Source organism: Hippoglossus stenolepis, chromosome 11, assembly GCF_022539355.2.
Source record: "Hippoglossus stenolepis isolate QCI-W04-F060 chromosome 11, HSTE1.2, whole genome shotgun sequence".
NCBI classification, from domain to species: domain Eukaryota; kingdom Metazoa; phylum Chordata; class Actinopteri; order Pleuronectiformes; family Pleuronectidae; genus Hippoglossus; species Hippoglossus stenolepis.
In genome coordinates, this window is record NC_061493.1 from 8704762 (window position 1) to 8729600 (window position 24839).

General features: G+C 42.8%; 1 protein-coding gene across 2 annotated transcripts; it reads left to right on the top strand.

The window, feature by feature from the left end:
• Window positions 1-3330: 3330 nt before the first annotated feature.
• On the top strand, window positions 3331-24792 carry LOC118117293 (TSC22 domain family protein 2). 2 transcript variants are annotated; one of them, XM_035169408.2, is made up of 4 exons: window positions 3331-5866; window positions 14666-14740; window positions 22412-22463; window positions 22881-24792. In XM_035169408.2, the coding sequence occupies exons 1-4, from the start codon at window positions 4026-4028 to the stop codon at window positions 23247-23249; spliced, it is 2337 nt and encodes a 778-aa protein (XP_035025299.1). In that variant the 5' UTR covers window positions 3331-4025; the 3' UTR covers window positions 23250-24792. The 2 variants fall into 2 exon arrangements, with proteins under 2 accessions (XP_035025299.1, XP_035025300.1); XM_035169409.2 differs by lacking the exon at window positions 14666-14740.
• Window positions 24793-24839: the final 47 nt, after the last annotated feature.

Sequence of the window (24839 nt, forward strand, 5' to 3'; positions counted from 1 at the left end):
AAAAGCCATTCCTCCCTCTAAATCCTAGAAGTATTTGAGATGTATGAAGGTCCTTAATGATAAGGTGATATTTTCCTCTGTTGTGTGTGCAAGATAACAACAAGACAATTACCCTGTGCAACAAATTATTTCTGCCAATGACAATCACGTGTCTCTATACAAGAGCAGCAATAATTTATTAAATGACATTCCAAGGTGAAAATAAAACTTGATTAGTTGAGTCCATCATGGTGCATCTGAAGTTGTTAGAGACGCATATTCATTTTTAGGTAAATTATTGCGTGCACAGTTATGTATGTTGTACAAGGTTTTACTATATTCTGTTATGACTCTATTGGATAAATAATTGGATTTACACTACAACCAAGATCCAATACATATGATAAAGGATCATGAAATACAAAGCCAGATCAATGCATTATTTATGTTGAGCAGTTGAGTAAAGTAATTTGCCTTTACAAAAAGTTCATATGGATATAAACCAATACTATGTGTTTGTGTGCAATGACAGGATATTACCAGAGGCAGGCCTACAGTTGGGTTTGTACAGTCAAGGACTAAAGGTTTTTATTTTAATATCTGTCTACAACATTTAAATATTCATACATTCCCAGTTTATAACAGCAATTTCAATACAATTTCAGTTCAAATAACATTAATATAAAGACCTAAAGCTACATTGCTTTTGCTATAAAGATTTGACATAAAGAAGAGAATATAACCACTGCAGAGAACAAAACAGAGGTTATACTATTTAAAGCTGTATAATTTGCAAAACTCTAACAATGACAGTATGGCCTGGTTCAAAGTTAGCCAGTGACATATGATTGAATTATGACTTGAGTTGATGTTTCCATTTATAAAGTGTATGATGTAATTTCTATTTTTAAACTTATTACTGGCTCAACTATTTTGTGGTTAATCATTTTCATTCTACTCTAAGCATGATCATCAATGGTAGACCAGTAGACTTTTGAATTATCATTTGGTGGCTGATCTGCTGACACACACGCATAAAACCGTACTGTTTAGGAACATAAGAGAACTTAAATGAGAAACAGTTCAAGGCTCATCCAAAATAACCAAAAAAGGAAAAAGAAACATGGTACCCTATCACAGAGAAGTACAGTCACTGACCACCGGGGGCAGTGTTCTCTATGGGTTGTGTGTCTGGTTTATTTCTGGCGCAGAGCTATGACTTGTCATGTGTCTTTAAACCTGTATTTAGTCTCTATGTAGGGGTATTTTCAAATGTGTATCTTTTTTAATTGAAACTGGTTTATTGGTAATAACAGAATTTGCATATGTATAAAAATCCTACAGATATACTTTCATCCTTTTTTTTGGACTTTCTTAGATAATAAAAGTCCCATATAATTCACTTTCTCACCTCACCTGCTGCAGATGCAATGCAGCACCAGTAGTGTGATGCTCCTCCAACCACATCATTGTGAATTAACCTCCCATCAACTCCCTTAAAAATATACTGCTTTTCTTATGTCATGCTTAAAATATCTTTACACTTTTATTAAGAATATTAGCTGGTGTAGTGATCACAGGAGTTGCCGCATGCTGTGTCATATGCTCGCTGTTTTCCAGAAACACAAGCCCAGGGTGTATGAAGAGCTGTGCGATTTCAATTCACTGAGAAATGAATAAATAAAGTTATCCCGTGATCATTCTGAAGATGCCACTGCACAAACACACACTGCTGAATTCTCCCGTGGAGGTTCACTGATAACATCAGTGTATCACTGACACTGCAGCATACACAAATACCTACAGTATTGGGAGAGAACGAGTTGATGCGTTCAAGTTCCCTCCAATAAAGTTTGACTCAATGCCTAAAATTAATCATTTACCTGATAATTGTAGGAAAAAAATAAAGCAAAACATATTTTATGTGTGCTACACTTTGATGATTGCTGTGTTTCGCAATGGAAGCATCCCGTGGCTCCTTTTAGCTAGAGGAAGGAAAATGTTCAGCCGCTTTGATTCATTAATGAATGAGTCAAATTAACACAAATCTGTGGTCAGTTAGTCCATATAACAAGGGCCCAGTAGCTATGGTTGTAATTATTTTTATTACCTCCTGATTATCAATTTAAAAAATCAGTTAATCGTTCGGTCTGTATATGCTAATACTCTGATAATGCCTTTCACAATTTCCCAATGTGACGTCTTCAGTCTGCTTATTATGTTCAATCTATATTGATATATGTTTATTTAATTGACATTGATGTTGAGCTGATTCATTTGTTGAATATTCAGATAATTAGGGCCCCGAGCACCGACTATTGAAATTGTAATGATTATTATTTTTCAGGCAAATGAATTGCCTTTTTGAGGGCTTTGACTCACTCGAGAACTCACCAAAGTTTGCAGAAAATTCAAAATGGGTGAAAATGTACGTATTCTGGAGTAATTTGAAATGGGCGTGGCAAAATGGCTCAACCGCAACGAAATTCGGTACACATGTGTATCATGACCAGACGCACAAAAAAGTCTCAAGGAGTATTATGGAAAAAGCAACAGGAGGTTGGCAATTTTAGACTGAGTGGCCATTTTGGCCATTTTACACGTTGTGTATTTTAACTAACTCCTCCTAGAGCTTTCATCAGATCAACTTCAAATTCGATGAGGGTCATCTCAACAACGTGGCGATTAAAACTAAATTGAGACTAACTGATTTTTGAGTTTTCGTCACACGGTCTGACCGTGGCGTGGCTTCAAAGTTTGATTACACGCCATCAAAACACAAGGTTGTTGTATCTGTATAATGTCAGTGTCAGTGGTCAAGGATTTAAAGGATCTGAAGAGAAACAAGTGTTTTTCTGTATGTAGTGATAGCACCACCTACTTGCAACAGGAAATAAGCCTCGTTTTACAACTTAAATTCGATTTTCGGGCCACACAGTACTGCTCGCAGCCCTAGTTAACATTTCTTTTTTGAAGTATCAGCAGCTCTTGTTGCCCATTACACACTTTAAAAACATTTTTTTATTTCAATTATCAGTATGATAATTTTGTATGTTGGAACTCTACCTGACCCTTGATTTGTGTTGTAGTTACATTTTACATGGAAGATTAATTTAGGACTGTGCACCACAGAAGCATGAATTAAAGATTAAAGTGCACTTAACACTATCAGTTTTATAATTTTATATATACAACATACAGTCTATACAAATGTGATCACTCTCCTCGTGGTTGCGTGAAATTTACGTTTTTCAAACGGTTCCCTGAAGGCAGCACGAAGGGCGATTCACAAACGTTTGGCACGTAACCACCCTTGCGCAGCCCGCCTACCCAGGATTCAGCGCGGCCGCATACAACATAGCCATCTTGTCAGTAGTGACTGAGGGAGGGAGGTGACTGTGGGCGCTGTTTAGATCCTCGTTTTGTCTCAAAGCGTGAGGTTTAACTCAGTTTCCTTCCTTCGACCGCAGCCAGCTTCACCGTCGGAGCCCAAACGGGAGGACTTCCAGCCGGGGAAGTGTGCGGGCACGACGGACTGCTTTCTGGAAGATGTCTCGCATACTTGTTCCGACGTAGGGGGAGTGTGCAGCCGCCACTTGGCTTGACTTGCTAGCTAGCTCTGTGAGTGGAGGGCTGCGGGCCCTCCTCAGCCTCTACTAGCTCCTGCAGCTGGGCAACACACTGTGCGACAGCGGCCGCCTGACAACTGCACAGCCGGGATATTAGCAGGCCGGCCCGGACCCACCTACACCCCTCGGCTCGATCCCCGCACAGGCGCTGGCTCGGGCGGCTGGTAGCGGCGTCTGAACTCGCATCCGCCGGACTAGACGACACGAAGTGCGGCGTTGCGCTATGAGCTCATGAAACGAAACAGGAGACCGAGAGAGGAAGAGGGATGGCGCAGATTCATCTCGATTACAGTTGAGTAAAATAGATGAAAGTGTGCTCTTTAACATGATCTAAGCTGCTCCAGCTGCAACCAGCTCGTCCCTTTTCCGCGGAGGATAAACATAGCCATACGGGGGACTCGGAATCCGGCTCTCAATATGTCGAAAATGCCGGCCAAGAAGAAGAGCTGCTTCCAGATCACAAGTGTGACTCAGGCCCAGGTGGCGGCGATAGGTGCCGCGGACGACACGGAGAGTCTGGACGACCCGGACGAGTCCCGGACTGAGGACGTGTCGTCGGAGATATACGACGTTTCCCGGGCCGAGTACGAGCCTGCGTGTGACAGGAGTTCGTCCGAAGAAGCGCTGAACAACGTCGGAGAGCCGGAGGCGATCAGCGCTGTGGCCCCATCTCACATACCTCAAGCCGGTCACCTGTCTGCGCTGTCAGGCGCTTCCATAGGGGAGTTCCGAAAAGTGCCGGGCTCAGCTCAAGGTGGTCACCAGCCGCAGGGCAGCGGCGTCACAACTGGTTTACCCATCATCCCTCAGCCAGGAGCAGGGCATCATCAGCCTGCTCCGGCCTCCAGCTTGTCAGCAAACACATCCCAACCTGCTGCAGTGACCAGTTCAGCTGCTGCTCCTCCTCCTGCCACCTCCACGGTGAGTTGCACTTCACGCTTCAGGGTCATCAAGCTCGATCACGGTACTGGAGAACCCTTCCGGAGAGGCCGGTGGACGTGCACAGAGTTTTATGAGAAAGACTCTGACGGCTCTGGCGTTGGTAGGACTATAGACAGCATCAGGCATGCCAGTGCAACATTGGACCCTGCTGCAGACAGAGACAGCGGGCTCAGCCTCACGGGGGTCTCTGTGCTTTCCTCAGGTCAGGGCTTGGGCTCCGTGGCAGATCCTTCACTCCCATCATCCTGCATGCATTCAGTGGAGACACTACCGCAGCAACAGCAAAGCCACCATCAAAACTTCATCGCCCGACAACAGGTAGTTAGTGCGTCGGCCATGCAGAGCGCTTTCTCCAGCAGCAAACCTACAGCTGTCCCGGCTCAGCAAACAGTGGGAGGTCTCCAGCCCTCTGCCCCACAGAGTGTGCTGCCAGTCGGACTAAATGGCTTGCCTCAATCTGGTGTCATCATCCAAAAGACCTCCATCATGCCTCCCACAGCCCAGCCCAGCACTTACTCTCCTCCGCAACAGCAGCACCAGCTTCCCATTGGCCACCCCTTGACCGGCCAGTCATCTGGACTGTTGCAGAACCAGACGGAGTACTATCAGCAGCAACAGACTGCTTCCATGCAGCCTGGGCTTTCCACCAGCCAGTCCCTCCCAGTGTCCGGCCTCTCAGCCGGGTTGCAGCCTGGGAGCCAAGGGCCTGCTTCAGTCATTCCTCCAACCTCTGGAGGGGCGCCTGTGCCAAGTCAGGTTGGAGATCTTGTTGGAGCAGGAGGGGGATCCCTAACCACTGGACAACCAGCTCCGGGCCTCTTGCAGCAGCAGACTGTTGGAATGGGAGGTGTCGGAGGCTCCATACTGGTTGGTGGATCCATTCTCCAGCAGCAGACTGTGAGTCCGTATGCCCCCGCTGGACAGCCTCAACCCCACGGCCTCCACCCTGCATCCTCCAGTGTACAAAATGTGCCTGTCATGGCAGTGAGCTCCAGTGTGCCCCCCACTGTGCCCGCCGCTGTGCCCAGTACCTCCAGTGCAGCCATGCCAAATGTGACAGCTTCCAGTTTGCCTCTGGGTCTGATACCCCACAATAAGACTTCACTGGTGTTGGGGGCTCAGGGTCTCCCAGCACCTGGATTTGGACAGGTGGAGGGTGGTGGAAGGAAGTCAGAGGGTCTCATCAACTTACAGTCTCCTGTTGTCTCTGGGAAAGAACCAGTGAAGCCCCTCATGCCTCAAAGCCTGCAGCTCACCACTCCAGCTGTCAACAGCCTGTTTGGAATCCACATACCTGTCGACGGGGAGGAGGACAGGTAACAATTTTCAAGATCTTATTGTTTACAGTTAGAAAATTCTCCTCTTTGTTCAGTATCATCATCATATGTGTTATCAATAACACACACAACTTGAACAATGGCATACAGACAGTGTAAGGCAGTGTCAGTGAACAGGGGGTTGTTACAGCTGACATGATTTGTCTGTTTGCTTTGATCCCAAGAATGTAGAAACCCATAGTTAAGGCAATGGCTTATGTAGTGTTTGTCATTCAGCTTTTCAGATGGACCTTAAAGGAAGTTATGGGGGAAGCGTGTGAGTAGAGGGAAGAGAAAAGTAACACAAAAGAAGGAAATGAAAAATATGTATAGTCTCATTAGTTACTAAAGGAGCAAGTGGAGTGCTGCACAGTGGAGGAAAACACCTGTGGCTTCCTCAGCGCATGCAACAGCTTGTTAAACACACACATGACCTACGTCATGCCGTCATTCCCTTTGTGTGAGGATGTGTGTGTGCGTTGTAGCATTTTGTTGCAGGTCTCATGTCTCCAGCGTTGTTGCCCTCCCACTTATCTGTCACCTCCAGGACAGTGTCGGATGTGACGGCCTTGGCTGCACACATCAACCATGCGTTGCTGGTTGTTCAGTGTGTGTAGAGTTCACTCAGCTTTCTGTTTTATTCTCGGGCTTCTCCTGGCCACTCTGCGAACGTGTTGCATGCCTGACCTTTTAATAAATTAGCTCCTGCTGTGGAAAAGACTTTGTAATACAAACACAGAGAAGAGTGTTTCGGTTTGTGTTGCCACTTGTATGATATCATGGTTTCCACTTGTTGCCACATCAGGTGGCCCTGAGGAAAGTCTTTAAAGAGGATTTTAGAGTAAGAAAAACCTGCTGACTAGCTTTTTATTGAGGGTAGTATGTTTTGTGTAATGATCCTTTGGATTGATCAGTGTGTAAATGTGAAAATAATCCATAGAAGACATGGTATAAGTGTAGGAATTTAAAGCACCTACAATTTTTTTTTTTAATTGGTTATGAAACGGTCTTATTTTAATATTGCTGCCTCTTTATTACCTACAACAGCAAATGAGACAAGCAGGGAGAGATTTTTTTTTCTTTTATAAACTATTTTCTACTAACAATGTCTGTGGTAGTGACGGATTACTCGCGAGGTCAGAGCACCGATTTACGGCAGTGGACTGGAAAAGCCTCTTGTTAGGCGGAGGGAGAGGAAACAACACAAAACAGAATCTTTATTTTTATAAGTATTTTGATCTTTGACCCCCCCCCCTTTGTCGCGCTTTGTTTCGTTTACCCAGGAATCGCTCTCTCAGTCTGCATTTGGAGCAGAGAGAGACAGTGGTCTGACAAGAGGATATAAACTGATGCAGTCCTTGTTTCTTGTTATATAATTACAGTAAAAGCAATCCAAAGAGAGCTGCAGTGTCGCAGAGTTTTCTTGTTGTGCGTCCTGAACTCCGTACATGTGTCTTCTTTTCACTCTTTCCAAAACAAATGCTCATGCTGTCTGGACATAGGTTTTTACGACAGGTGACAGTGGAAACACTACACAGAGGCGCCAAAATCAACCAAGATGAAAAGGTCCTTGTTGGAGCTTTAAATTTGACATAAAAAGATTATTAACTTCATGTATCACATTGGAGAGAACGGCTCCGGCCACAATTTTCAGTCAGACCTCGGCCGAGCATGAGAGAAAATTAGCCAAGACCGACCTGAACCCAACAGACATTCTTTTTTTGTGTCTGAATCTGACTAAAGCCCGATGTTTTCCCCGATTACAAGCACGCACAGTGACAGAAAAAAATCCTGCCTGACTAGTTGGGTCTCCACACTCTAGTACATATGGATAATAAGACATGTTATCACTGTGTTGCTGTCAGTTAGGGAATATGACATTTGCTTCCTTTCCAATCTAATTTTCTCTCAATTCCTGAGTTTCAGCTCTTTGTCTCACTTGTAGTGGATGCCACTCACGAGCGGAAATGACACAGTGCCTGAAATCTCTGTGGTTTCCATTTACAGTCTTTTAGATAACCAGAATGTGGACCAGATATGCAGACTGCAGAACACTGGCTCTGCTTTACTACACATGTTGTTGCATAATAGACATGATTTAGATGTGTTGCAGTTTGTTATGAGCACATCAGGGAAGCTTCCTGTTTGTACTCTGTGTGTAAAATCCATCACCTGTGTCAGATGCAACTGTGACACTTTAGACCACTGTTTGTCTCAAACGTTGACCGTGTTGATAAGTGGGTCAAATCAACAGACTAAAGACAAGAATTTACTATTTACCTCACATGGTATCTTTGTCTCATATCACACCTCAATCGATGGAAAAGTCACTTTATTCCCTAAAAGTTCATTTTTTTTCTTGGTGCAAACTATTTATTTTGAAATTACATACTCGTTTTGGTGTCTTAATTTGTAAAGACAAATACATTTCATTACAGTATTCATGTTTGTGACAGTGCTCCTGACTTCAGGCTGCATAGTACCTATGTGTTGCTTGTGAGAAGACCCAGCTCCCAGGCTGATAAGAGCAGGGGGTCTCTCACGACAGCCGAGCACTATCAGACATTGAGCAGTAGTCTTTCCACTGTGCCCACATTGTGCCGATAAGCGCCCTGACAGTGGGGTGTGTCGCCAAACTGTGCTTGTTGTCACATTGTGGCCCTTTTGTTTTGCAATGCAAGCTTACTGTATATCCTGTGTAGGCCCTTTGGATGTATATAGTAGGCACACCCACTCCCTCTGTTCTTCACTCACCACCCGAGCTGGCATTAGCTGTTGTTTGATGGGGTTTTCATTTCTTACCAATGGTGCAGCATCAGTGCTTTGTACCTACCACCCCACAGACTGACTGACAGACAAGGCAGGGCAGTTGTTCATGTACAGATTAGGTGCTGAATGACATTTCTTTGCAGCAGCAACTGTGGTACGTTCAGTAGGTGGAGGAAGCTGCAGAGTGACTTGCAGGCATGTGAGCTATGCTCCATACAACCCTTCCTCCCTCCCACCCAGCTTCTTTTCTTTGTCTCTCTTAATTTCCACACCACTGTTTATTTTGTCTCCTGCTGCACCCCCCCCACCACACACACACACCACGCAACAAAAACACTCACATTTTATCCTCAAATGGACGACTTCAGCAGCTAAAATATATCATCTGTATATGTACACACATGCAGCCGCTCATGATTTAAAAGGTTGAGGACTTCAAATAAGTTCCACAACCTGGAACAAACTCTCGGCCATTTGGTAGGAGCTAATGTTCGTCCCTTTGATCCTGCACTCTGTAGTTTTCCCAAAACAGAGATGGACTCAAGATTGAATTTGATGTTCTCATACTTTGAATATCATCTGCTCAGCTTAATGTTTCCCAGATTGCTTCAACAACTGAGGGCATAAAATAACATCGTTGGGTTGTCATAATGTCTGTGTTGCTCTGATTTTTGCTGGATAATTTGCATGAATGTAATGCATCTGTGGTCTGTGTATAACCGTAGTCATGCTGGGGTAGAATGGTTTATTGGCCCTGCATATCGGGAGCTTATGTAAAATTGTACTCCTCAGGAGGTGAAGGGGCGGGGGGGGCGAGATCTGTGATGAAGTCGAGCAGTTAGTGCCACTGTGAATTGAGGGACTGTCTCTGTGTGGGTGGATGAGGGGTGTGTCTTTAAAAGGGGATGGGTTGACTCAGCTTGTGCTCTTGCAAAACTATCCATGCTGCGGATGGGTGGGTTGTGGGGCTCTCTCTGAGGAAAGCTGCGTGGCCGTGCAATAGTTTTGGACAAACTTGCCAGTTTATTCGTTTTTAGTCATGGCGGAGTTGTGTGGGTGTAGGTGAGGGGAAGAGAGAGTGACACAGAGACAACATATACCACAGGGTCTTTCCCTCCCCTCCGTGACCTCTGGCGTACTTCCACATCCTGTTTTCAGTCAGCCCCTCACACTGCCACCTTCTATTCATTTAATATTCCTTAGCTCACTCCCCGCTTCCGCAATGAGGCTCTCTGGTCATATCATATGACTTGTTGTGGGCACACTTCATCCAGAGTGCCTCACAGGGGTAGAAGTACACACCTATCTTAATCACAGTTCTAAACCTGGCCTGCCACCATTAATGCCGTAATACTTCACTGCACCAAATCGAGGATCTGTGCACAAGCACTGAATATAGCAGTAGTATAATTAGTCATCTTCTGCTCCTGCCCTGAACTCTGTAACCACTCACTGTGTATGGTATGTGTTTCTGTGTACACTTGTCCACTTTTTCATCATCTGTGAACCCAGTGTTCTCTAAGCCCTAAAGCTATTTAAAAAAGAAAGTTTAAAAAAAGGTTTTTCAAGCCTGTATCTGTGGGATTTGCTTCAGTCATCACCTCCACCTCGGGTATGGAGGCCCTCCATTGTTCTCAGAAGAACATCAACTCCAAGACTTTAATGGCCTGTTTAACTGGGGATGTGCTGCACTGTAGATAAGCTAACTGAGAATATCCTTGTTATCAGGCTTTTTGGAAAGTGACACTTATGTGACGTGAAGGATTACTAAGAACCCCATATTTCTACTGTCTTGGCTTTTCACTCACTGGGCAGAAACAACTTATTGTTATTATAATAACTTACGATTAACTTTCTATAAATTCATTTAGTATTCTTTAAAATCTGAAACATATTCTTACACATAGGTTTTTTCAGCATAAATGCATTTCTTCAATTGTGTTCTTTCAATTACTTACCTGTTGTTTGAACAATAACCGAAAATTAAATTAATGTGTAATATATTAATTTACCTATAAATGTAGTTTATTTGGTATGTATGGAGACTAGTAGGCCCTAACACCAAAAGCCTCTTTTGCACATTGGCACTTTTTGTCAAATAGTGCAAAGATTAGGCAAATCAGACAAATATTAACAACAGATTAAAAAGCAATTTTTTCTTGTGATGAGCCAAAAGAAGGATTAAAGTCATTGTCTTTGCGGATAACTTGCAGCTGTAATACAACCACAATATTTCTGTTGAGAAGGAGGAATCCAGAGCAGGAAAGGGGGGTTGAAAACAGCAGAAAAACAAGATGTTTGTATCATGCTTGTGCTTATACTACTCCACTAATCTAGCATTGTACTCCTTTAACACTGTCAGACTCACAATGGACAGTAAAACAAACAAAGAAACGGCATTGATGCAGCAGTACTAGAGATATCATATCTTTCATTCCACACATTCTTCCTCCTTTAAAACCTGGCACCTAAAGTACCCATAATGCAACCCTATGTTCAGCAGTGTGTTTCAAGAGTAAAGTGTGCTATGCTTATAGCGGCTAACGCAGCTGAGATGAGGAGGGACCAGACTACAGAGGTCTGCTAAGCTCACTTCTTTGTCACTCCTCACCCCCAGATTTTTTATTTTTCAATTCCAGATGTGTAGTTGTCAGATCCAACTGACACTCAGACTGAAAAAACAATAACCTTTTACAAAACTTGTTTTATACACAGTAAGAATTTGCGAAATAAAGTGAAAGGTTCACTGTAGTTTCTCTAACTTTCTATCTCGCTACCTCAGTTTCTCACATTAGCTCTCCAGTTTTTTGTTCTGGGACGTTAGCTGTATATTGTTTGTTGAAAATAGTGGCTGGTCTTCTCAGTCTTTGTATTTTAATGCTGGCTTGTAGCCTTAATGTATTGTTTACACACTACAGCAGCTTGTGTCAGCTAGTTTAAACCCTGATACTTCTTGGAAGTCCCCCATAAATTCCTAGCAAGTATGGACTCTATGGAGAACTATGGCCCACGATCCAGAAGTTGAACAAGGTTCCTGCGGTCGTCATAGCGGTAAAGATCTTTCTGTCCCTGGCACTCATCATATGCTAATCTCTCCCCCAGTGGCCTTACAGTAATCAAGCAGTGTCTCTAGGTGCTCCCTGTACTCCATCTCCCCAGCCTGCAACCCATAACCCGCTGAAGGAAACTCCCATAGGGCAGCTGGAATCTAAATATTTTTGACCTACTTCTGCTCTGTGACAGATGGATGGATGGTGCTGAGAACCTGAAGCCTCGAAAGCAGCAATAGTGAGCGTTTAGGCTACATCATAACTGTTTCATACGTTTTAGTTTTTAAATTGATTATGGTTACTATATTTACGCCTGGCATCCACACTACTTAAGAGTTTTACAGCTCTTGAACAGGGACTTTTGGAAATGCTACTGGTCCCATTTTATTTTTGAAAAGTCCGGGTCAGCATTTCAGTCTAGAAGTACAGGAACTGAGACTTTTGTAAACAATCACCAACATTTCCTTCTTGGTTGGTTCTTATTAGTTGTGACTTGACTACCAGGGGCAGGAGCAAAGTGTTGCGAACCCTAACTTTCAGCAAAAGTTCTTCCTTTTCATTGGTCCAAGAAAAGATCTCCTTGTTCTTTCTTTTCACCATTGCTTTTTCTTATTTGTATTATTTTCTACAACTATGCAGCCTACAGCAAAGAAACAATTGGCTTCCAGTTTACACCAGCATGGGCATGACCTGTGAAGGGTCATGTGATATGTATGTTTTACTATGGACTGAGATTATTCTTACACAGGACTAAAACATATTTCTTGAGAGCATTTTAGTTTTATAACCTCTCCCTTGACTGTCTCTACAGTATCCAGTTATACTGCTTTACTCCATAATTAGGTATATGCAGGTTACGTGAATGTGACTAGACCTGCTAAAAACGCGATTGGCTTCCTTCCCATTGCCAGTAGAGGAATTTGCCTTTCTGTTCGGTTCCCCAGTGCGTCATGTTCGATGTCACAAAGGCGCTGTCTTGCCAAATTAGCGTTTTCACCTGGGTGTCTAGTTTGCATCGCTGCGGATCAGAGCCAGAGCCGATTAAAATCCTGTGTCTGCAAAGTCTTTTGACACGGGAGTAAAAGCCGATTGTATCCATTCCCATTGCAGACAGAAGCCAGATCTTTTTGGACCAGTGGAAAAGGGGCTTTAATCATCCCTCAGCCCATTTGCCCCAGCACAGTAGAATGAGAGGGTTTGGACTGAATACTTGTTGTTTTCATATGGTATCTCCATCGCCTCAAGTGTAGCACATGCTTGAGGTCACCACAACACCATAACGCAAAAGTAAAAATCTATTTTGACGTGTACTTTCTGTGTACTTTCCTCTCTCCTCTTCATTTCTACTTCTTTCCTCCAACCCTCCTCCCCGGTTCATCAATTAAGGCTCCTGTGGGGTTTCATGTGCTCAATGAGTTTGTGTGGTTATCATAAGGAAATAACCGTGAACCTGAACTTTTGACGCAGCAGCTGGTTTGTAGCACAGGCACACTGCAGGAAAAGCCATGTGTCATGCTGTGGTGAGATGTGTGATAGCAACCAGCAAGAATTTACCAAAAGGTTATTTTCTTCTGCTGTCAGGTTATAATTTTTGCTTCAGGGTACTTTCGGGGCAAAGCCTGAGCATGTGCAGCCAGCTATGGAGTTTCTGTCAGGTTAGCTTATGTGCTCTGAGAGAGTGGTTCAGAAAAAGAAAAGGGACTTTTTCTGCTGTTATGTGTTCCCTCTTTCTGTCCGCCTCACACTCCATACTCTGGGGTTTATGGGGGGAAACTGCTACACTGCCGAACGCACTGACTAGTTGGTTTACAAAGAGGTGCTTTCATAGATGGATATTGACATGTTTCATTTTAGAGTTACAAAGAGCACCATTGAGAGCTGAGTGTTTGCTACTTGAAAACAGGGAATGATGACTCCTCCAGTTCTTACCTCTTTCATGAAGAGGTTGCTGGACTCCAAGTCATCTGACCTCGATGATTTCAGCCCGTTGCTCACTCGCTCGCACACAGAGTTAAGGCCTTGGCAAAAAACAGAGGCTTTTCTGTGGAGGTGTGCGCTTACACACGTGCAGAGGTTTTTCTTGCGCCATTGCCCGCAGAGTAAAATTAAGCAGGAGGCATGGGAGGAGGATGTGAGAGTGTTTAGTCATGAGGTAATGTGACAAAGGGAGTTTGTGCCACAGATTTCTAGGAAAAGAGCCTTGGCTGCTGTAATGTGCACACACATGCTGTAAATCAAATTCCCAATTCCCCTGTGCTCTCGCTCTTGCTCTCGCTCTCTCTCTCGCTCTCTCTCGCTCTGTGTGTATGTATGTGTGTATGTACGTGTGTAAGAGCTTTGTGTTGGCTCACTCCTCTGTGTGCATATGGTCATGTCAGTGTGCGTTTACATTTGTTTGAATAATCCCGAAGAAAAGCACTACGTTTTGAAAGGCACAAGCTGGGTGTAGATAAAGTGAGTGTGTGTATGTGTATGCGAGAGTGTGTGTAGGGGTCAGACTGGAGTTTCCTCTCCCCTTCCCAACATACTTCCTTTGGCATGGAACATCATATACGTGTAGCTTATCAATTGCAGTATAGATGCTAAGACGCAAGGGTATTTAAAAATTTAACTGTCAGCAGTTTCCCTCTTTTTTTTCAGCTTGTATTTTGTAAACAACTTAAACATGGGTAAGTGCCACCATACTTTAGGTGAATGGCCTAAGGGAGGACTTAAAACTTTATGAAGCTGTCCCCACCTTTTGAACACACATTCCTGTGTTTAGGTCAAGACTCCCCCTTTGCTTCGCTGATTGAATGTCCTATATGTAGCAGTGAAACCTAAGAGCTTTTTCTCCAGCCAATCCAAGCCAACAGGTTTTGTGCGGTGGAATGAAGTTACGTCAGGAAACATTTCTAGGAATCATAACTTCAGTTTTTCTTTCGCTGTTTCAATTCTGCCCTATCTCTGTCGTCTCTCCCTTTCCCTGAATGTGACACAGGAACCCCTCCAAGGCTTTCTACCAGGCCTTCCAGTCTGGCAGCAGATTAAGAGACTCAAAGGCTCACAGTGATAGGTACCGTACTATACTGGAATGGACTGGACAGGCCTGCAAGAGTGTAATAACGTGTGCTGTGTTCAGTAGCAGTGAGCCTTGCTTTCTACACGTGCATGGATTGAGAATGGAAACAAAGCCTGGCAGCAAGCACAGGATTGGCCAATAGTCTTCTCAGCCATATCTCTGTCTCTCTCTCCCTCTCTCTCCCTCTCTCTCTCACTCCTGTTTTCTCTCAATCTCTCTCCGTCTTTTTTTTTTTCTTCGACTGCCTCTTTTTGTAACATTATAATTTTGCCTGTGCCGCTTCAGAATCCGGGTTTGTTTACAGCCTTGGTTTTATTTCCATTTGTTTGGACACATCTCTAACGTCTTATGCACCAGTGTAATTGCTGAGATCTTGGGCTGCGGAGACAAACAATCAAATGGAGAAAGTTAAACAGATTGTAAACAGGTTTAATCCAATAACGGGCGCAGCTAACGGTTATCTTGCAGAAAGCTATGCAAGGTCGTCCAGAAATCCCTTTTCCACAACAACATCTTATCTTTCCTCGTGAGGGATCAAGAGAGCATTTGGTCAAAAAATGTCCAAAATTTCAAAAGAAACTGTTTATCAAAGTTTTTCAAAGGGAAGTTTTTTTAATTACTCGTGTTGTTGGACCAACAGTCCAAAACCAAAATAAATTCTGTTTACAGTGAAGGTGAAACTGAACTAAGATATATTGAGTCATATTAACCATATATTAGCTAATAATATATCGGTATTGACGTTTTTAATTGACTATTATGAAAATTTACGAAAGAAATGGAAATGAATGTGATTCCATCCAATACTCTTATGATAATGTGAGGAGTTGGTTTACTGGTGGAGAGGACGATGAAGTCATTAAATGAGCACCAGTCAAATCCTAACTGATGAAAAACAACTTAGAAATCATGATGCAAACGGAACTGGAGAGTGGGTGGAGTTTTTGATTAATAAAAAAACTATCTGAGGATAAATTTGAGGTCTAAACTTGTTACTTTAAAAGCAGCTTTAAATTTGTCTTAACGCCTGCTACGGACTTGCCCTAAAATTTACGACCGGTCTTGTTGAGAAGAAGAAGGTGCAACTGGCGTAACTGTGAGGTTGGACTTATAACACCAAGTTACTACAGACTTAGCTTGAGACCAGGCATAAGACCAGTTGGTGCAACCAGCCACTATTGATCAACTAATCCACTCATTGACTAAACGTTTCAGCTCTTAACCCAATTATCTAATTTACGATACCTGTATTTGGAATCGCAAACAAAGAATTCACACAGTATGCATATCCTAACTGGTCTTTGCAAAGAAAAGCTTAAAACAAAAATTAAAATGACATGATCACAGCTGAAGTAGGAAGTAGTTTAGGGAGTAATTTTAAAACAGGCTCTTGTGGTTTATAATTCGCTTGAATTCTCACTTGAAATAATGTAATAAAGCGGACCAGACACACAATGTCTGGTCATATGACTGTTAATGTTTGTTTAAGCCCTTGTGGAGAGGTTAGTCCCTGTTAATTCATTAAGTAAAAAGTAGTTGTTCATTATTCAAAACAGAACTTGTGCACCACTTTCTGTCAAACAACTTTTATTCAATTACATTTCAAATTTATCATGTTGGATTATTACACGGCTAGAAGACCCTGTAGTACGTGGACTCACACAGACACCAACATGTAAAAACTCTCACCCTGTCGCTGTATAATGAGCCTGAACGTATGCATAGTGCCTTTTACAAAAATGAAAAGGGAAGCACTGGAAACCATATCCGAGTGACAGGAAATGAAACAGATTTTTGAGAAATGAACAGCTTACACACCATCACCAGTCACCGAGAACTACACGCACACACACATAAAACACGCAATTATTTGTCCATTTGCTGCCCCAGCTGCAAACAGGTAAATCAACGTTGTGATGTCATTATCTACACTGACAAGTGCCTCCAGACACAATATCTGATTGACTTTAATTCACTCTCAATGTTTGGCTAGTTCCAATTCCACTCTCAGGAGGCACCGTACTAGTGAACTGGCACCAGCAGTGCTGATATGAGCCCCATGCTTCACTTCTTTTCTTTTTTTTGTGTGTTGCTGTTGTGGATTCACTGTTCTGCCAAGGGCTGCTTTTGTTTCCATGGAAGCAGAGATAACCAGTGCTTTGTTTAAGACTGTGTTTGGCAGATATTGATAATGGCCTCAGGAGTTGACCCTTACTAAGTCTATTTTATTCAGCTTTATTTGGGATCATGTTTGAACCAACCAGATTAAGTCATAGAAGACTTAAAAAACTGACATTTGCTTAAATATAAGTGATATTTTGGCAAAAGAAGAAATCCACTATGAATGTTTTACAGGTCCTTTTCTTCGTAGTTTTTAAAAAGTCATACATGAAATTACGTTCTTGACGAAAGCTCTCCACGAGGGTCGGCTATGTAATAAAACCTCTCCCGCAATGTTTAGAAAATGATATTTACAGTAAAGTATGTATATAAAGAAAACCTTCATTTCATATGCTAATGTCTGTCGACAGCAATGTTTGTGTCATCTAAATCTCCCTATAAAGTATTTAACTCTACAGTAAGTTTATCGTAATATGATTGTTAAGCCTCACTAACGGCTCCAAAAGTGGAACCGTGCCAGATTGTCAAAATAAAAGCCCCCCCCATCAGGGAATCCTTGTGGCTCACTTGGCACATGTACGTGGCAGAGGACCTTTTCTAGAATGTTATTTTCTTCTGTCTCCTTTTTTTCTTTTCTTTCCTCCTCACCAATCACAGCTTTACGCTGCTACAATGCTGTATATAAAACTTTGGAGTTCAAGTTCAATTTAAACAAAATGTACATGTTTGCTAATATTCAGGGATCCAAGCATTGAAGGTTTACAGTACTATAACCAAAACCATATTGGTGTTGAATTTTCATGTTTACATTTTTTATGTGCAACCAGCCAGAAACAGTCCAGTACATAATCAATAACATGGAGTAGTTTTTCCACTTCTGTTTTTATACAAACATGATTTAGGATGATCATTTGTGCGCTTTAGAGATGCTGGTATTTGTGTTTATTCAGCTTTAGACAGAGCCAGGCTAGCTGTTTCTACTTATTCCCAGTTTTATGCTAAGCCAAGTTAGCCCACTGCTGCGATAGCTTCATATTTAGCGTACATACTTGAGTAGAGTCAATCTTATCATTAAACGTTTGGCAATAAAGCAAACAAGTTTGCAAAATTTCGGCAAAAGGCTACCAAAACAAATCTGCAAATTGACAACAAATTTTAGATCTCTAGAACTGCTAACTTTAAATGTAGATTACATGAAACAAACCGGATTCTCACAGACTATCAATGTATGTGGATCAACGACAGAAAACATTAAAACCCCCATTTTGTCCATTATATTTTTCCGCCATACTTGTTAGGACCACACTCAGTAATTACTTCACTGTTGGCGCTCCTTAAGTTTTGTTTGTGCGGATGCAAATAAATGTGATTAGACTGTCTCAATTGATCACATATACTGATTCCTTATAATCGACCGGTGTCATGCAATTCACAAGAGTTTTCATGCACGCTCGCCTGTAATTATATCACTTCCTTGTTTTTATTCTCTGCTGGTTAACTTCCTGCATGCAAAGCTGTGTAATGTGACATTGACAGTGGGAGGTGTTGGATTAAATGGAAGTAGATATATGCTCATTGTAGTGTGAAAAATATTTGTTACTGTAAACAGCTACATGCCCAGATAGAAAACAAGATCTAGATTGATAAAGAGCAGAGTTAATTCTTTACAATGACAGGCATTGCATTGCAGGTGCCATGGTTAGACTGACTTGTGCACCTGCTGTCCTTGGACATATGATCAGACTTTCCCTGTTAATCCCTGAACTTGTTTCATCATGTCTCAGGTTGACTTGAAAAGACTTAGCGTCGTTCTTCCCGTGTAGCTTTAGGAAACCTGCTACTCTTGAATATGCCAGCAGCTCTTCCAGAGTCAAGGAATGACAACAATTCAGATGAGTTAGTCACCGTTGCCCACAAACCTTTCTGCCTCCAATGGACTTTTTATTGACATTCCTACTTTACAGCTCCAACACTGTATGGGGAAAGAACCAAACTCTACCCGGAGCTTATAAACGTCAGTGCTGTTAATGTACAAGGTGAAGTTTACATAGGCGTTGGTTGCATAATCCGTGGCAGAGTAAGTTCAAACCCTCATTAGCATTCTTTTTTATCTCAGCCCAGCCCTGAGGCCTGCAGGTCCTGACCTAACTTGCATCACCAGATCTATAGTGTTTGTTTTCTAACGCTGGAGAAAGGGAGGAGGCGGCTTCACCACACATTCAACGGCTTTTGTTTTGTAGTCCGACGCTACTCTACATAACAGATTCTTGACTTGGACTTGAGATCCAGAGGCTTAAACAAGATCATGTGCACCAGGAGCCAGGCACACTCACTCTATTGAGCTCCAAAACACTACTCACTCATGCTGTGGTTTCCAAAATCTTCCCCCAGTGCCAGTTGTTACTGGAAGTTGTACTTGGAATACCAGATGTTGTCCTAATATGGCTTTGACTTGATTGTTGTTCCTGCTTGTTTTAGGGTAACTAGTACATTTACAGCTGAAGTAAAGAGAAGCTGCCTGAAAACATCATGACTTAACAAAGTCGTCTTTACCCACTTTGACTTCAGGATTCAGAACTACAGTTTATCATCCAGCTCAGGGCTTTGTGGAAATCTGCCTTGCACACTCTCAGAGAAGCATTATTGTGTTATTGATGTTTTCCTGTCTCCATAGTTACAAATCTATCTCTGGCCTGTCACATGTCCTGACGCTGACAGTACACTCAGGGGTTCTTGAGTTTTCCTCTACTGTTATTCACTTGTTGTTCATCCCACCTCACTGTTGCCTCCACTGAAACCAGCTGGAGGAAAAGCTCCAGAGAAAATGCTTCACGGCATTAAAGGAATTCAGTGATTTGTCCTGGTCATTAGGACTATTAGCTTCAACACAGCATTGTATTAAAGCTTAGACGACAATAGAACTGAAAATAATCAGCAACTGTTTTGATAATAAATTTGTTTAATAACTTCCTGGTTTCATCTTTAAAAAATAGTTTAATTAAAGTTTCAATTTTAAAACACAATCTTAAACTTAAACAAGTATGACTAGAACTGTTGAAATCTTTCAGCAACTTACAAACTGTATATTCCCATCTCCTGAATCCACCTCCACCTGGTGGTTGGCTGCAGTATAGGTCTTAAGCCCGCCTTTTTCAGAAAGTGTTTTTAATTTGTTAGTTGATGTTATAAAAACTGTGGAAACCGTCGTGATTGACAGCTGAGACTGACTCATGGTTGGTCGAGCATTTATTGGTGGGTTTGATCCCCCTTTACTGCCCAGACCTCTGGCTCCACATGCACAACATGGCATTGTTCATACCTGGGATATTTTGGCTTCATTTCTGGATAGTGGGAGGAAGGGGCGATGTGTCGTCCATCTTTGTACACATCAATCAATAACTAGTTGTGATTGATTGATTTTTCTCATTTCTCAATGGTTGGTGCTAAAAAAAAGCATGTATTTTATGTATGTAAATCAAGTGGAGAGCATATGAATCCTTAGAAAACATGTCAAATGTCATATTCAAGTTATTACAAAGCTACTGCTCTCTATTTAACAGTTAAATAAAAAGGCATGAAACGTTGGCCTCAGTCAGATTCAAGCAGGTTAATACTGATGACTGCATGACTGATAACAGGTCTGTACCACATATATACATGTACATGCAAGAAATACTGTACACAATGTTGAGATGTAGTTGATAAACGCATGTTTTGTCTCGTGAAGCAACAAGGGTGTAGCCTATAGACTCCACTCAGTGTCTGCGTTTTATAGAGTGAGAGATTCCTCTGGGCACAGGCATGTTGAAAAGTCCTGTTAGGTAGGAGAACTATGGGAGGGTCTTTAAGTGACGCCTTGTTTGAATTAAACACACATTTAGGGTGAAGTTGAGGTTGATGCTGTTTTTTTTGTTTTTTTTTCCATTTGGTTATGTAACTACTTGTGGGGGGTTCATATAATGTGGTCTCTGAGGGAGAGACACAGAAACTAATGTAGCTCATGTTAGACGCTGTCATGTCTGACGGCGATCAAAGTAAGTAATGTGAGTGACAGTGTTTCTTAGCAGTGGAGGTATGAGGAACATTCCTTCCCCCCGTACTGCCTGATGTAAATCAACTGAGTGCTTCCGCTGGCCTCACACACACAAATTGGATGGTGTGGAGGAACAGAACATTTTGTCCTCGGGGCTTCTTTGGTCAACCGGTTCTCCACCACATTCACCTTCCTACCACATGGTGGCATTGGTCTATACAACAAGGGGATGGTTTTCCATCCTAATGACTGAGGTGATTCTTTGAATGTTCATGTTGTACCACCATAAGGTTCTGTGGTTCAGATAAAATGTCATTAAAATATGGTCTAGATGTTCAAGGTGTCCAGTGGATGAATCCTAGTGACTTTGGTTACACCTTTACAGAGTAATTAAGTTATTTTGGTGGTCCATTGGATATGTTCAATCACCACATTAATTAAGAAAATAAATTGACTGACTGATTTATAATTTTAGAATATATTACTATCCCACACTTTGCAATAGCATTAAAGAGACAAATGTATCAAAGATTTGAGAATAATTTAATAACATGTTATATCTACAAATTTCTTTTTTTATTTATTTGATTAAAATATTATTGTATATTTGCCATGGAGCAACCATCTGTTTGCTAATTTCTGAATGGATACATGAACTGTGTTAAATAGTTGTACTGGCCCCACTGGGCTTCCATACCGCCTCCCCTGCAGCTGTAGGGTACAGTTGCTTGAGTCACCGGTCAGCAGGAGGCGGGCGGAGCCAGGAATCATGTCAGACCGTCTCTCCGCCCCCCCCGTCACGCCCTCGGCCCGTGGGTTCATGTTTCACTTTTCTAAAAGCGGTCACCGTCCCTCCGTTAAAGCGGCTCCGCTGCGGCCCGCCGGTTCTTTCTCTCCGCCGACACAGATGTCTCCTCAGCCGCGGGCCGCGCCATGCCGTGCACGTTCTCCTTCAAACCTCCGTGCTGCCCCGGGGACCCGGCGGGGCGCGCGACCCCGCTGCTCGCCCACTACCGCACCCGCCGCAGGTAACGGCGCGCGGCCGCTGCTCCGCTCCGCGTGCACGCATCCTGTAAAGATAGTGGTTGGAGTCAGAGGGACGAAGCTGAGTCATGATAAGAAGCAGAGTTATGATAAGAAGCTGAGTCATGAGAAGAAGCAGAGTTATGATCAGAAGCTGAGTCATGAGAAGAAGCCATGATGGCTGCAGACAGTAGAGGAGTGTGTGGACTCTCTTTCTTTCTCTATCACCACACCTCCAGTGATAATTCTCTCTCACGCTGTATTGGCACCTTCTGGGACCTGATGTGTTTCCTGCAGCTCAGCCTCTGGCCTGTTCCCCCTGTGACCTCCATTCACTGAGCTCTGATTTCTTATTTACTCTTTCGCTCATGTAGATCGTTGTTCATTTTCATGATTTCCAGAGTTTTCTGATTCTACTATCTGTCCAGGGAAAGACTAGCAACCTGATTAATTCTGCTATCTAATATCTGTCTTTTTTCCCCCCACAGTGCCTCTGGAACCAATGTCGTTGCCATTGATAATAAAATAGAACAGGCTATGGTGAGTAATCCATTCACCCTTCATCTTACATTTCTTGAAATACAATTGTCTTTCTTTCAAATTAACAATGTCTGAAGTAGGTATTCAGTTACATGGAGGGAAAGTAACATAACTGATTATTAACACATATTCTGTATTATGTTGCTGCATTAAAGTGAGTCTGGGCTTGAAGAATAAAAAGCATGTTGCCGTCATGTCTGCCTTGACTTACTGTCGTGCTCTAAGAGCCTGAGGGTCTTCAACTGCCATTTTTATCTTTTACCTTTTACACATTAACCCAGTGACTACACGAGCAGCTGTAGCCTTGAACTTCCCTCTTACATGTTGCAACATGATAAATCAGCCTGTGTGTGACTGGTCGTCTTCTGGTTATATGCCGTTGACTCATTTCGTGCCATTGTTCCCTTCTCTCTTCAGGACCTGGTGAAAAGCCATCTGATGTATGCAGTGCGTGAAGAGGTGGAGGTCTTGAAGGAACAGATCAAGGAGCTGTTTGAGAGGAACTCTGTGCTGGAGCGGGAGAATGCCGTGTTGAAATCTCTGGCCAACAGCGAGCAGCTGTCTCAGCTGTCCACCCAGCCGGCCGCCAGCTCGGGTGCCACGCCTCCCCAGCAAGGACTCAGCCATCCCCAGCAACAGGCCCCACCTCCGCTTCAAGCTCAAGTTCCGCCACAGTCGCACCCCCAGCTCCAGCACCACCCCAAACCCCAGCAGCTCCAGACTCAGCCCCAGCTCGACCCAGGCCAACAACAACAACAACTGCAACCCAACGTCACCTCTGCTTGAAGTGCATCTGCCCCATACGACGCAAAAAGAGCATCTTCTCTACAGCTTATTACAGTTAGTGTATGTGAAAATAAAAAGAAGAAAAAAACTGTGTCTTCTTAGCCACCAGCTTGACCACGAAGTACAGTGCTTGTGTGTATGTGTGTGTGCGTGAGGGTGAGTTAGCAAGAAAGTGTGAATTTGGTGTTGGAATGTGTATGCATCTGTACTGTGGGCCTTTCCAGTGTTAATGCAATCATCAAGAGAGACAGAGACGGAGAGACTTGGACAGAGGAAGTGTGTGTAGAGAGAGTGTGTAGAGACAGAGTGTCCGGGAAGGTTGGGCTGGTTTCATTGTGTCGGGTCGACCGCCGGTTCCGGGCTCATACAGACGACGTCCTGTATTGGACCGGGCCTCGGAGACGACCTGCGACTGGACCTGAAATCTGCTCTACCTGCGGGCGTGGAAAGGGAGGAGTACACCTCACATAAGGGACAAATGAGTGATTGTCAAAAAAAAGAGTGATTATTTTTTTAAATAAGACAACTGGGTGGGTAAAGAGTTATTTTTAGCCTTGCTGTTTCATGTAAAGTAAGAAGTGGGAGAGAGTCTGTTTTCTTTTTGAGCGCCACACCGCTGCCGTTACTTTCACATCATGTCCAACTCTTGCATCGCTCTTCTGAGTCCTACTGTTAAGTGTTTTATTTATTACGGGGCTGCTATTTTCATTCATGAACAATTTCCACGAAACCAGTAGCCCTTTGACTTCGTTCCTCTTTTCTTTTACAGTGTTCAGCAGATGGGCCACATGTCCCAGGGGGCAAGGCTTTATATTAGGCAAGAATGTTGGCAAAACCAATTCTGACAAATGTTTAACACTAACTCCGAATTTTCTGGCTGCGATCGCCTGTTCAGAGCTCAAGTCCAGATCCAGAAGGTACATTTTTGTTTAGTATAAAGCATCATAACTCCTGTTGACATCAAATCTAAACGTGAGCCTGCACACACACAACATTTGAAGATTCGATTGTCTGTAGTTTATATAAAAGTGAATTAGTATTGCCACACCCCCCCCTCCTTATGTTTCCTCCATTGTTTTTCCTGAGGGGGGCCTGGGGGGAGAAGCTGTGAAATCATTCATCCTACTTTGTAACCAAAGATGCAAAGCTGTGTAAATGGATTATTTTTAAATGCACACATGTATTTTTGTTTTTTGTTTTGTTACTTCCTCTTTCACAGAATCTTTTTTTTTTTGTTGCTGTTCGGCATGTTCTGCATGTTCTGTAATCTTCAAACCACTTTCTTACCTCATTTTTATTCAGCACTCTTATTGTAAGATAGTCTGTGAACAGTGTAAATGGGATGGGGGGGGCGGGGGTAAAAAAAACAACGCTGTGGCACAGAAAGAAAAAAAAAATCCTAGTGTTATTGACACTAGTCACAGAAAAATGAAGTGAGCCATGTTTTGTTCATTTAAATGGTGTTTGAATTTCATATGCCAATAGTTTTGTTACATTGCAAATTTTAATGTATTTAAATAAAAGCAATATTCAGATTCCATAATAATGCTCGTGTGTAAGTAAAAAACAGTTAATTCTTAGGACATTTAA